The sequence below is a fragment of the Myotis myotis genome, unplaced genomic scaffold, assembly GCF_014108235.1.
Source record: "Myotis myotis isolate mMyoMyo1 unplaced genomic scaffold, mMyoMyo1.p scaffold_m19_p_14, whole genome shotgun sequence".
Classification (NCBI taxonomy): Eukaryota; Metazoa; Chordata; class Mammalia; order Chiroptera; family Vespertilionidae; genus Myotis; species Myotis myotis.
The window spans coordinates 30,612,798-30,627,275 of NW_023416318.1; the positions used below are offsets into that span (position 1 = coordinate 30,612,798).

Below are 14,478 nucleotides of genomic sequence, written 5' to 3' on the forward strand. Positions count from 1 at the left end.
TGTTGATTTTAACTAAAAGTCCCAAATTGATTAAAGCATGACAAGATACTTCCTGCCTTCACAGCTATTGCTATTTATTATATTTTACATTATCCTTGTGATTTTTCTAGATATTAATAACAACATATCCCAGAAACACTATTTTAAAACTTAAACAGTTAAAACTTTATTTTGCATAATAATTTAAAAATAAAAATGCAATATCTATACTATGTATATCATGTTATCTATTCTACACATTTTATAGTTATAAGTATTTACACATACTATACTTTGCAATAGGGAATACTTTTTTGGTCTCCCCTAGCAGGCTGCAGATTTCCAAAGCAGAAGTCCTAAACCTCTGAAAGTAGCATTAAAAAAAATCTTTCTTTGAAGATATATATATTGGGAATCAAAATGTTTGCTTTGTTTTGTTTTTTTTTTTGGGGGGGGGGGGGAGGTTAAAGAAGTTTCATTTTTGCTTCAAAAACTTTCCCAAAGAGTAGTGATTCATTTCTATTATATATCATCATAATGAACACTGTTCTTCTGGCTTTCATAATAGTGTAAATTTCAGGTTATGTGTGGAACATGTATTTTCTGAAATCCAGTGTATTCATTTGGATATATATGGAGTACCCCTTATGTTCTTATTCTCATATAAAAGGTACTAGCACTATGACTTCAAGAACAAACATTTTAAAATCATAAATAGAACTTGTGTTTGATTTGGGTCTTGGCTAATTTCCAAGGAACCATTCAGTAATTGTGGTCTCAGATAATTAAATACCCTGTGAAGCTGCAATTAATTAAGGGACTGCTGATTCTAAGAACTAGGCAACCAACAAGGGAATGAGGGGGAAATTACAAATCTGAATGCCAAGTTCTGAGAAAATATCAATAATCCCCTTTTCACTTTCACAATATATGTAAGTATAAGGTAGAGGAAGAGGATAATAAGAATTATATGAATATTGTGAAATAAAAAGTGCTACAGAACTGGGACAATATTTTGTTGTTGTTAAATTTGCCTCTTATTCTAGTTCAATAAGATGCTTGTAAGGCAGATTAGTTCCATTGTTGCTATTCAGAACTTCTAGAGAGCAAAAGAATGAATCAACTTCCCTGGTTTAAACTTAATAGTCTTAAAACATGTTATTTTGTAACTTGAGCATTTATGATATGCTTTGAAAATTTAAAGCAGAAAGCAAAATCATACAGAAAGACAGAATCTTCATCAATACATCTAGACAGACGTTTGCTTGTAGTTTTTGGTATCCAACACCTTTTTCCCACACATTGCACAGATGCCTAAACAAAAGAAAACACGTGAACATCAAATCACAATACCAACTAATAATATCAATAAATATCTAAAACAATGGTTTGGTTAATTTAAGTCAATTCTGAAGCTAAAACCATAATTTATAGCATCAGAAAACAGAAAAAGGCAATATATATTTTTAATGATGAACAAATTCTATTTTGCCTTAGAAATAAGAAGGATTTAACTACAATAGAATTTATAAAGGCAACTCCTTTTTCTATATTATCCAAATCAATACCAAATAAAATAAGTTTGATATGAATAGAAAGTATTAAACTTACCCTTTTTGTACGCACAGCCCTGGCAGTAATTAGAACCTGGTTGGTGCACAGAACTTTTGCAAATTCTGCAAGTGGAGAACTTATTCTTCCCATATGGATCAAATCTATAGATTTTTTTAAAGAAAGAAGAATGTATAATCCCATAGAAACACTCTTAAATAACCTCATTTGAACAACAAATGGGATTAATCCATGCTCTCAATTCCCTCTGTCAAACTCTACCAGCTCTGGTTACTCTATAAAATGCCTGCACACTTCTACCCCTTCCATGCAAGCTGTATGCTTACTTAATCCCAAACCAGTTTATAGCCAATGTATTTGTTGATCTATTTGTCTGATGTGTGTGTGTGTGTGTATATATATATATATATATATATATATATATATATATATATATATACACACACACACACACATATATATATTAATATTAATATTATGGAGCCCTGACCTGTGTGGCTCAGTGGTTTTAGTGTCGGCCTGTACACTGAAGGGTCGCAGGTTTGATTCCTGGTCACGGGCACACACCTTGGTTGCAAGTTCCCTCCCCAGTTCTGAGGGGTGAGCTCTAGAAGGGAGCAATAAGCACAAACCTCTTCCAGTGGGAGTGGGCTTGGCTTATCTGATGTAGGGATTGCTACAACAGGAAGTCAGAGAGGTGGGAGGGGCCAGATCAGAGAGGACCTTGTAAGAACGTGGTAGGGGGCTTGGATTTTATTCAATGTAAAAGAAAACCAATGAAGGTTTTCAGCAAAGAAGTTACATGCCTTTTAAAGGACTGTTCTGGTTACTCTAAGACTTTACAAGGAAATAGAGAGGAAGCAGAGAGATAGAGAATTAAGGTATCCAAGTAAGAAATAATGGTGGGACAGAACTTGGCTGGAGATCCTGGCTAGAGAACCTGGCTAGGCTGCTGATCAACTGAAAAAATAAATAAATAAATAAATAAATAAATAAATATTTAAGAAATGAAAAAAAGAAAAGAAATAATGGTGGTTTGGGACATGGAATAACAGTGAGATGCACAAAAGCAGGTGAACTCGGGTTATATGTTGCTAGCTGATGGGTATGGGAAGTGAGGAAAAGGAGGGAACCAGTGAGGAATCTAGCTTTTAGGTTTGCACAACTGGATTGGACAAAGTGCAGTGATGAGAAAACTATGATTAGAAAACTGAAAAAGAGGTTACCTGTTAGACATCCAATTGGATAAATCAAGTAGACAGGTGGATGTATGTTTGGAGCTCAGAGAAGTCAGAACTAGAGATAATACATTTGGGAGTCCTTAACAGATAGTTTGAACTTAAAGCTATTAGACTAAAGTCAATGAGGAGAAATTATAAATTTATATATATTAAAAAAAAAAGTCTAAGATTGAGTCCAGGGGCACTTGACTGATAAGAAACAGCCAGTGAGTTGGGAGGAAAGAAGAGTATGGTGTTCCTGGGCCAAAAGAAAAAAGGGTTCCAAAATAAAGACTTGTTAAAAGATTAAGTAAGGTAAAAATAAAGAAGTAGACATCGGTTTAAAGGTCATGTGTGATCTTGACAAGAAGAGTTTCAGGGATGTGGTTGGGATAAAAGCCTGATTAGAATGGCTGAAGGAGACTGTAACTTAAGGGCACTGAGAAAGTATCTAGATAAGATTTTTGAAAACTGCTGTAAAGGGAAGCAGGAAATGGGGTGGCAGCTGGGAGAGTTCATGGGATTTTTAAGACTGGATATTATAAAGCATGGTGTCAAGAATTGTTTTTAAGGTGGGGGGACATTTTTATCTCCATTCTCAGGTGAAAAGTAAAGTTCCGAAAAGTTAAGCAACTGGCTTAACTTGTGTAAGGTCACAGAGCTAGACAGTGACAGAGTCTAGATTCAAATTGTGGTCTGACTCCAGAACTTGTGGTCTTTTCACATTTCTCTGTTACCTGTGATTTGCATGATAATTAAAAACTAGAAAACATGAAAGTCATGTTTTCAGATGAAATTAAAAAATTACCATAGCACTATCTTCAGATATTGATATAGTGAGGAAGAACAGGGAGAAACCAGCATGTTATAACATAAAGCTTGGTTTTGCATGCTAGGAACTACCTGCTTTATCACAATAGAATGATGCACACCAAATTCACCTGACGTCAAGTGAAGTAAGCTTGACGTTAAAAAGTGGCAATTTTATATATTACTAGTGGCCCTGTGCACGAATCTGTGTGCCAGTAGCTTGCTGCTGCCCTCCTGTAGCTCCCTCCTCCCCACTCCCCTCCTCATAGCTTGCTGCCCTGCCCCCTCCTGTAGCTCTCCGCAGCCCGCTTGTAGCTTGATGCCCCACCCTCCTACTGATCTGTGATCTGGTCGTTACACGGTGGGTGGTTACACGGTGGGTGGGTCAAGGTGTAACGACTATTTGCATATTACATCTTTATTATATAGGATTGTCTATAGATGCTCTTATGCCTACCTTGCTTTTTTTGAGGTCAAAGCTTTATTTTCATTCAGTTTTCTTCCACCACTTTCTATGTCAAAACATACATGTATTTCAGTGAGTTATTTCTACACATGTCACAAATAATACATACAAATACCATTAAACCAGTGGTTCTCAACCTGTGGGTCGCAACCCCTTTGGGGGTTGAACGACCCTTTCACAGGGGTCACCTAAGACCATCGGAAAACACATATATTCGATGGTCTTAGGAACCGAGACACTGCTCCTTTATCCATCTCCAGGCGGGTCCGCCCACATACAGATACGCCCACATACGAGTACCCGGCGTATTAAAGGGTCGCAGCATAAGGAAGGTTGAGAACCACTGCATTAAACAATTAAAAAGTTCCCTTTCTGACCCCCTACCAGTAGACTAGTTTATATCAAAGTTTTCAAAAATCCTCATTTACTAGCCAGCTTCTTAAGATATTACTTAATAGAAAACAATTATTTATTAGGAAAACAATAAAAATTTAGATAAAACACAATCATTTTATTTCTCAGACTCAAAGCAGAACTTTAATTAGGAAGGTGATATTGGCTAGTCTTGTAATAAATTATCTTACACCAAAAAAATGGGTAAGAAGGTGAAAACATTTAAATGATTTGTTTAAGAATACAAAAAATCAGATAAGAAGATGGGGATTAGATACCAACTGTAATTAAGCTGAATCAAATCAATTACTATGATATACTTATTGCTTGAAAGTCATTTAATAATTTTACTGTCTCCTGCCAACCAAATTAGGAACCCCAAAATGTAACTGAGAGAGCTATATAAGATATTAAATTGTTGGGGGATCCATATACAATTTAATATTTAATAAATGAAATACTTTGTACATATAACATTTCATTTTACAAATAATCTAAGTTAAAACATTATTTACAGAAAGTATGGGATTCAACTTCTGTGTTCTAAAAGGAAAAATACCTGTGGTATTCCTTGCACCATCTTTCCATGTATCTGGAGTGATAACAGTACCAAGTTTCTTTTCACCTGTTATAACAAGATAGTAAAAGTAAAGGGAATTAGTATTTACTATCTAAGAAATACATTATATTGTCCAAAGTTCACAATGGTCTCAACAGACATATTATATTAGGATCCTGTTAATGCTGGGGTCAGGGCCAGTGAACTGAGACTTAAGCTATTAACTATGGGCAATATATAACAGACTCTTAGTAAAATCTATAGTATAATCCTATATAATAAAAGGCTAATATGCAAACTGACCGAACGGTGGACCGACTGGTTGCTATGACGTGCACTGACCACCAGGGGGCAGATGCTCAATGCAGGAGCTGCCCCCTGGTGGTCAGTGCGCTCCCACAGGGGGAGCACCATTCAGCCAGAAGCCAGGCTCCCAGCTGAGGACCGCACCCCCTCACCGCAAGTGCACGAATCTCGTGTACCGGTCTCTAGTAGGCTTATAATAGGCTTTCTCTGTACACTTTAAACAAACTAGGTAAACAAATCTGATAAATCTGTTCATTCCATAAATATTTACTAAACATCTATAAGCCATTTATACCAAGTATAGACCATTATACAAAATACAGAGAAAAAAAAACCCTGATGAGTTAGGTAAAGTTCTAAATTTCAAGGAGTTTCCTGCTTTCTCTAACAGTAGTCCTTAACTTGGATTTTACCAGTGGACATAGGAGATAACGTGAATTAGATGAAACTGTACACAAATCTTTGGTATATTCTCTGTATTTATAGAATCTGGTAAGAGCCTATAGCTTTCATCAGATTTTCAAAGGGTTCAGAGAAACAACAACAAAAAAAGTTAACCATTCAATTAAAATATAAGCTAAAAAAAGGATAATAATTGAGAGCTGAAACAATGTGAGAGTAACATACTAGGAGAAATGCCATGGAGAAAGACACAGCCTGGCTAGGGAAATCCGGGAGAGCTCTGTGGGAAAGGCAGTGGAGAGGGTATGTGGCGATGGGGCATATAAACAAAATGGGTTGTGTTAATTGCCGTAAGAGGACTTCGAACCCTGTCACAGAAGAGCCAGCTATGTCTAGCTGGGGAAAAAGAGACTTGGGCATATGACAGTTATTTTTAAACATACAGACAGTTTGTGAGGTCAAAAATAAGAAATCTTCTAGGCTGGCATTAGAATCACTGGGTGGCAACTATCGGGAGGAACGACTCTTTTAAAAGCCAGTGAAGTCTACACCGACTGCTTTAAAAGTGGTGAGAATCTCCTGCCACCTTGTCTCAATACTGTAGGTATTCTTGAAAAAAAGTACCAAAGTCATTGGGTGGGATACTGACTTCCGGTTGTCAGATAAAATACAGGATGCCATTAACTTTAAATTTCAGATACACAACAAATACTTATTTTTGGAAAGGATGTCCTATAAGTAAGTGCTTTGGGACAAAGAACTCCTCACAGTAGTTTCAGGAGCAACAAACAGAACTAAGTCATAAATATTGCATGGAATATACTTATACTCAAAATTAGTTGTTGTTTGCCTGAAATTCAAATTTAATAGGGCATCGGTATTTTTATTTGCTTAAATATGGCAAATGTTGAAGTGACTTTTTTTTTTTGTATTTGTTGAATATTTTAATAACAGTGAGAAAATAAGTTTTTATTTTTAAATCCTTACTTTACTGTGACATTTGGTTCCCTTTTTGTAAAAACAAGACTACTTTTATTTTCAAAACCTAGCCTTACTGTTGGTATACCAATAAGACTTTATAACCCCTTTGGTGGAAGAGTTTCTAAATTTCTTAGGCTCAGATGCAATCCTAATAATATTATCTGAAAACAATGGCTCATTTGAGACTTCAGATCAGAGGCTACGAGGTCTGTGGAAGGCGTACCTACTGGAAACTGGCCACTCTTTCCATAAGAATAAGCTCTTAGTAATAATTTTTGCAATACTCAACCTTCTCCCTAAATAAATTCACTGAATAGCCTAGAGAAAAACCTATAACCAAAGCTAGGCAAATGAGACACGCTTCTCCAGAATATTTGAATATTTGAAATGGAAGATATAGGGACCAGGACAGGTTGGTAGGTGGGCCCTGTTAATGGCAGTGCTCTAGGGAGTAGATTCATGAGGACCCTAGAATTGTCTTAATTTCTGATATGTCATTCCTTCTTGGTTTCTGTGAAGTGCCCCAGTATCCAAATATCCTTTTTAGTTAAAGAGCTATAATTAGATTCTGTTAATTAAAATCCAAAGAACCTTAACCAACAGAATAGTGTAGAAAATGTATTGGGTAAATAGGATATCTGGGATTGTGTGTAGAATATTGCTTAATGTCTGAAAGACCTCAAGAGTTTGGAAAAATCAACTAAAATGGCAACCAAGGAGACTGTCCCCACCCTCACTGACACCACGTTTTCCTTGACATGGCAAAATCAGTGAGGAGAAGCAGCTTTACCCGAATGCCAAACTGTATCACTGTTTTTCTGAGGACCACCGAACTTTCTCTTCCAGTCAAGTGCCAGGTGCCCAGTACTTTTCATGGTTGTTGGTTATTGTCTAAAGGGGAAACACCCTCACTGTTGAATTTTGCTTCCAGACCACAACTGATTCCTGTTAGATTCCAGTTCTTATACCTCAAATCTAAATCCATCATGCCTTATTGCCCTACCTCTAGTTGACAAGGTAATATAAAAAGTAAGACATCTCATTTCTCTGAACTCACACATTGCATTCACCACAATTAAAATGGATATGTTTTCACTAAATTGTCTAAAGTAGCAGGTACAATGAATATTGTCAGAAATGTTTTTAATTTTTAAAGTGGTATGGTTATTTACTACTAGTAATATCAAAACTATGTCCAGGACTATCTGAACTACTGATATTTGTACACATAATTTAAAGCACAGAAAGTGATTCTACAAAATAATTCGATAAGATACTTGAGAAGATTATTTACACATTTCATGATTACCTCTGATGCAAAATTTTGAAAAATGCATTAAAATTAATGCACTGTAGAATCACCACCTGTAAAATTAACTGTGTTAACGTGTATTCAAGTCAGTGCTCCCTTCTTCCTTACTTTCTTATTTTTATTGTTTGAAGTATTACCTATGTCTCCTTTTCCCCCGATTGACCCCCGCCCCTCCTTCTCTCCCCCCTCCCGGGGGACCAGCCCCCTCCGCCCCAGTGTCTGTGTCCATTGGTTATGCTAATATGCATGCATACAAGTCCTTCGGTTGATCTCTTACCCACCCTCCCTCCCCTGACTTCTCTCTGAGGTTGGACTGTCTGTTCAGTGTTTCTTAGTGTCTGGATCTATTTTTGTTCAGGAGTTTATGTTGTTCATTATATCCCACATATGAGTGAGATCTGAAGTAAATTCATTCCAGCCTTGAGGGTCTGTGGGGTGAGGGAGCCCGTCAAGAAGCTGTATGGGATGATATTCTGGGTTGAGAGGAAGCAACGCAAATAGACAAAGAGGTACAAAAACTGAGACCATCCGGAAGGCAAAACATATAGGACAATATGATCGTTGGGGTGAGGCAGGAATAATCAAAGGTCAGGGCAGGAGGACAGAGATTAGAACCAGAGATCAATGGCGGAACCAAAAGAAAAGGGGCAAAGTTCCCGGGGAACTCCGGTTAGATTCTCCTACCTTCCTTCTCCCGCAAGAGCGACCCCTTAACTCACATTTTTCGCACACCATCCTTCCGCGACTGTTCCCTTAGTCGCAGTAGCCGGAGCAGCTTGAAAACAACAATACACGCCCGGGAAGGACACCCCTTCCGGGTTACCACAACCCACTTCCGGGCTCTCCGCCCTCCGCCGGCCTTTCCGACACCTGGAAAGCCAAGGGAGGAATAAACTTCAGAGGGAAGGCGGGACTGCTTCCTTTGCCCGCCCCTCCACTTCCGCGATTGGCTGTGCGGCCCAGGGTTTCCGCCCCCTAGGCCTGCGCCTGCGCGAAGTGTCGCACCTGATGGTGGGAGGTGGTAGCTGCCCCTTCCCTTCGGCGGGCGGGAGAGTTAGGTAAGCCCAGCCGAACGGTCCGGCACGCGGGCCTCCGGGGGGTGCAAGCAACCCTGCCAACTGCCCAGATGCCCGCGAGCCTCTGTGCCCCCGGCCCGCCCGCGCCACCCTTCCCGCGTAACCCAGGGGCTGCTCTGACGCCGCCTGACGTGCTGTGGCTGCCTCTCCGTCTCCCCTGGTCTCCACACCTGTGCTTTTTGATTATGCCCCTCAGCTCGGCCCCGCTGCCCGCACTCCGGCCGGCCGAGGTTTGGTCTGAGTCCTAAGCGACCCCGTTCACGGTGGGGCCAGGCGGTTCCCGCGAAGTCTCCGGGAGCCGCTCTCAGAACGGCCTTCTCTCCCCCCGCAATGTCTGCTGACCCGGGCCAGGTGTGACCGCGGACGCCAGGGCTGTAGCCTCCTTAGGGGCGCCTGATGGGTGGCCTACGCTCGCTCTCAGGGCCTCACACAGGGCTGGTCCCTCAAGAGGGCCTAACACTTGACCCACTCTCCTTTGTTTGGCCCCTCGTTCATTCATTCATTCATTCATTCATTCATTCATTCACTCATCATTGATTCAGGAAGCATTTGAGTTGAGGTATTGCTCCCTGTGTTACATCCAAAGCCTCTCATGCCAGCTGGGATTCTGAGAATGGCCCAGAAGGAAGTGTGCGAAGGGATGCCTGTTGAGACAGTGCATTGCTGATCTGCTTCCGCCCCTGAGGTTGGACCTCTGGGACATTTTTCCTTTCTCCCTTCTTGCCATTCATACTGTTCTCGGTCCGATCCCTGGTGTGTGTCTTTATTTGAAATGGCTTAGCACGTGGAAGCTTGGGATCTACGCGTGTCCTCTAACCTGTTTTAGCCTATTTCCTTATCATTAAGATATTTACCTTTGAGAATTATAGTGCGAATTAATGGAGAGTTGTTGCGTAAGTCATGGGCTTGCCCTTTTGTGCTAGTGGGCGTCCCCTCTTCTGTGTGTGTATAAAATATACTGAAATAACCAGAGTTACATAGGGACTACTACTTTAAATTAATAAGGACCTTATTTAACAATTGTGCTATGTATAAGCTCTCTGCTAGGTAATTCATAAAGGTGTGTGTGTGTGTGTGTGTGAGTGTGTGTGTGAGAGAGAGATAGAAATTTAATTATTAGAAATTTAATTATTAGAAATTAATTTATTATTAAATTAATAAGGACCTTATTTAACAATTGTGCTATGTATAAGCTCTCTTGCTAGGTAATTCATAAAGGTGCGTGTGTGAGTGTGTGTGAGAGAGAGAGATAGAAAGAGTAAATTATTTTCCTCCTTCCATTTGTGTTCTACTTTTTATTGGGATTTAACACCTGTAACTAACATTGTCATTTTGGTATTTCTGGAGCGCTAGGATCCCTTAGTTTAGCATAATGTTTTTTGAACTCTTGATTACACTAGTCACCGTTTGAGTATTCAAGTATGCACTTGGTATCGCTGGGCATTTGTTAGAAGATGTGAACTACTATGATATTAGGCAAGGATCCACAATGGTAAAAAATGCCAACAATTTAGCCAAAGTGTATTCGTGGAGTTTCTAGAATGCATAGGTTATATTTCCAACAGGGCAGATCATTACTCCATGCAGTTTGTTCTCACCTCTGATTTTGCCAAAAAAAAAGAAAAAAAAAAAGGAAAAGGAATCACTTAATTGGTCTTAGCACATGACCCTTTTGCAGAAACCAGTCACACATATCTAAGAAATTAGAAAATTTGTCCTTCTTAACTATGAGAGCTGTTTACTATATTAGTCTTCATGTGCATACACGCATATGCATTTTCCTATATTCTGAAACTAATACTTAGAAAATTGACTTTGGCTCATAATTATTCTTAGGTGTTGGAACATTTAGAACAATGGAAAAAGTCATTATTGCATATGATCTTCTTAATTTGTTTTTTATTAGACAGCCACTCAAGGAAACACCATGAAAAATGCTGATATCAAGAGACTACTGTATACCCATCTTTTATGCATATTCTCAATTATCCTAAGCATCTTCATTCCATCATTCTTCTTGGAGAACTTCTCAGTATTGGAAACTCACTTGATGTGGTTGTGCATCTGTTCTGTTTTTGTAACTGCCGTCAATCTAGTATTATATGTAGTGGTAAAACCAAATGCATCCAGTAAAAGAAGTTCATTATCATACAAGGTAAGGCTCATTTCTTGATAACTGATTTTTAGATAGAGGTAGTGGTTGTTGTTTTTTTATGGAAAAATAAAGCATTATTCCAGTACTCACTTGAGTTATTTACAGTGACTAAAGAGAATGTTAGTTGCTGGAAGGCTGCCCACAGCACTCGATAGAGCCTTGTTGGGCATTAATTGTATCTTCGCGAATAATATAGCAAATATTTCATAATAATAAGGGCTATTTGTATTGTATCCTAGCAGTCTGTTATTGGTAAATAGTTCATAGATACTGGTTAACAGCATAGCTCAATACATACCATAGAAACAGAAATGCTTTTTGACTATAGTGCTAGTTGGGTGGGTAGAATATTGGCAGGGGGAGCTCTACTGAGGGCTGTGTACCTACCTGACTGTGGATAAGATGTCATCTGACTTCAGGATACCCAAATCCAAAGAACATTCAACTGTTCACACATGGGAATAAGTTATGTTTGTAAATAAAATGGAAACATGTACTGTCCTTTAGGCATTCTCTTGAGTCTTTAAATTACTCTTTTTTTCTTTTTTAAGGTAACCAGATTTTTGAAATGCTGTTTCTACTTTCTTATGTCTTGTTTCGTCTTTCATGTAATTTTTGTTCTATATGGAGCACCATTAATAGAGTAAGTCTGAAATTTCTACCTTACGCCAATTATATTTTAAAACACTTTTTTGCTATACAAAGGGCTAATTCTGTTGATGATTAGAGAGACTGTGGTGTGTTTTATTATTGGATCAAGGAAGGATACTGACATCATTGCCCTTCCTTAGCAGGAATAACTAAATTCATCAACTGCTCTTATTACCTAGCCTTCTATTACACAATTGCATGTGGGGAGTGGAAGGTAGATGAGAAACTCTACTATACCAATAAGTGTGTGACCCAATAGTGAAATGGATAACTTAGGTAGTATTAGCATATCAGTTCTTAGTAAATGTGATTCTGAAGTGCTTTAAAAAAGTTTGTTTTCTTAAGAAAAGCCAATAGATTCCAGTATTTAAATACTTAATAAGTTAATGCTTATGGTTTAAAGGTAAAATTTAACTCAATACTTTTTCAAAACTGACCAATTTTAAATTAGTGAAAATTCATGAATATTTCTTACATTAGAATTTGGGAAACTTTAGCAGTGATTAATGATCATGGTGAAATGAGTGATTTATGTATATACACAAATACATAGCTATGTACACAGTTATATATATTTATACATAGCTTGTTACATATACATATTAAATTAACAGATGATTCTTTTCTAGAGAAGGGAGGACAAGACCTTTGTAATGGTAAATGGATATTTCTATCTAATCCATTTTAGAGTAGAATGAATGTCTAGAGCAGTGGTGTGCAAAGTGTGATTCTATACCAGCATCAGCATTTTACTTAAATGCAAATTCTCAGGCCTCAGTCAGAAATTCTAGAGGTGTGGTCCTCTAATCTCTAAGTTTATCCAGCTTTTTAAGTGGCTCTGATATAAGCTAAAATTGAACCATTGCAGAGAAAGTTCCAGAGACTATTGAGGAAGAAAGTTAATTATCTGGAAATGAGGTTTCTTGCTTTGGACAGAATGGATCATAGGGTTTTTAATACTTCTGAACTCTACAATTAAAGCCAGATATTTGGTAGATTATTTTTTATAGCTTACATTTTTTAGAGTCATCATTTTGGTAGGACTCATGTTACCTTTCAAAGGAAAGTGCAAGAAAATATTATTATATTAAATCTATTTAAGTAACAAAGATTATGTATGTGTACATATGTGCTCCTTTAATACTTTTTTAAAAATTAATGAAGTTTCTTTTTCCTAGGCTGGTGTTGGAAACATTTTTATTTGCAGTGATCTTGTCTACTTTTACTACAGTACCTTGTTTGTGTTTGTTAGGACCAAACCTCAAAGCATGGCTAAGAGTTTTCAGTAGAAATGGGTAAGTTTTAATTTTATATTTTAGTGATTTGAAAAATATTTTAAATTAATGTATTTTTCTATTCATGGCGTCTAGCTGATTATTTCATGAGTGTTTCTCAGCTTGTATTGTTCTCGGAAATGCATTAAGGGCCCACTGCAGTTGGGGACTGGAGAGAGGGAAGGAGTTGTAAGCACTTAAGGGAGATCCAGGCTGGCAGAACTACAGGCCCCTCCCTCTGCTTTAGCAAGATCAGCTCTGCATTTTTCCATATGGTAGAATTCCTTAGCCTTTCATTTGAAAAGGGGTTTCTGCTACCAGAGGTAATCTTTGAAAACCACTCCTCAGGGATAATTTGTCACTGTGATAAAAATTCGACAGATAAAATTGCTTCCTTATGTATTATAATGTAGAATTGGAGTCCACAATCTAAAAATGTTTAGTGTCATAACTGCCATTTCTTATTTAGCCTCTTTTGTGATATGACACCTGAGTGCAAGTTTTACAGGATTTTACCTCCTCAGCAGCCATATATATTTTCAGCATAGCTAAATTAAAATTTTAGCTTCTTGAAAGGCATTGAGATGATTTGTTCCAGAAATGGTTGGGGGGAAAAAAAGAAATGCTTGAGTCATAATTAATAAAACTAGAAAGTTCCTTGGTGTGCATAATTTTGTCCTGTTTATCACCCAGTGGCAAAAATTCTTGAGCTCTTATTTCTCCGTGCCATGTGGTGCAAGCTCTATGTGTATTCTTTTTTTTTTTTTTTGTACATGTGTGTGGATTCTGAAGTGTCAGCCATGCTTCTCTCCCTGTCCCTTGTTCACGGGACAAGAATGAAATGAGCAAACAATGTGAGGCTAGAATTGTGTAAATCAGACAGTAAGTACTGTAGGAACTGAGGGGTGGGAGACCACTGAAGAATGAGTTGGAGGAGGGATAATCTATGAAGGACTTGGATTAGGAGTATGAGATTTGGGGAGACTGGGAAAAGGGAAAAACACCTCATTCTAAGGCAATGAATGAAACCATAGAAACTGAAATGAACATGGCATTTTTGTGGGATTTGAGAGGGAACAGCCCACCTGGAGCAGAGGATGCCTGATGGGTATCGAGGCTCCATAAATTACTGACTTTTTGTTTTTGAAATGAATACTGTTTGTTCCCCCTTCTGAACCATCTAGTGTTCATAACACCTCTAGAAAAAAAAAAGTGTAATTATTGAAAACTTTTCCCCATATTGTTACCACAATATCCCAAATGGCATTGATTTCTTTTAGCATTTTAGTTTGAAAAATTTAAACAGTGGAAACCGGTTAAAC

General features: G+C 38.0%; 2 protein-coding genes across 4 annotated transcripts in view; one reads left to right on the forward strand and one right to left on the reverse strand.

Annotated features, from left to right (window-relative positions):
- Positions 1-14,478, forward strand: part of PIGF (phosphatidylinositol glycan anchor biosynthesis class F) — an 81,034-nt gene that overhangs the window by 45,010 nt on the left and 21,546 nt on the right. For 2 of the 3 annotated variants that reach the window (XM_036334674.1, XM_036334675.1), the window contains exons 4-6: positions 10,983-11,231; positions 11,783-11,874; positions 13,061-13,177. In XM_036334674.1, coding sequence (XP_036190567.1) covers positions 10,983-11,231; positions 11,783-11,874; positions 13,061-13,177 — 458 coding nt within the window. Of the gene's footprint in view, positions 1-8,954; positions 9,059-10,982; positions 11,232-11,782; positions 11,875-13,060; positions 13,178-14,478 lie in introns of those variants that run through there. The other variant, XM_036334676.1, reaches the window with a different exon arrangement.
- On the reverse strand, positions 142-8,874 carry CRIPT (CXXC repeat containing interactor of PDZ3 domain). The gene is made up of 5 exons (XM_036334678.1): positions 8,720-8,874; positions 5,000-5,065; positions 4,039-4,093; positions 1,591-1,694; positions 142-1,293 (listed from the first exon to the last, which is right to left on the reverse strand). Exons 1-5 carry the CDS (start codon positions 8,733-8,735, stop codon positions 1,229-1,231), a joined length of 306 nt encoding a protein of 101 aa, XP_036190571.1. The 5' UTR covers positions 8,736-8,874; the 3' UTR covers positions 142-1,228.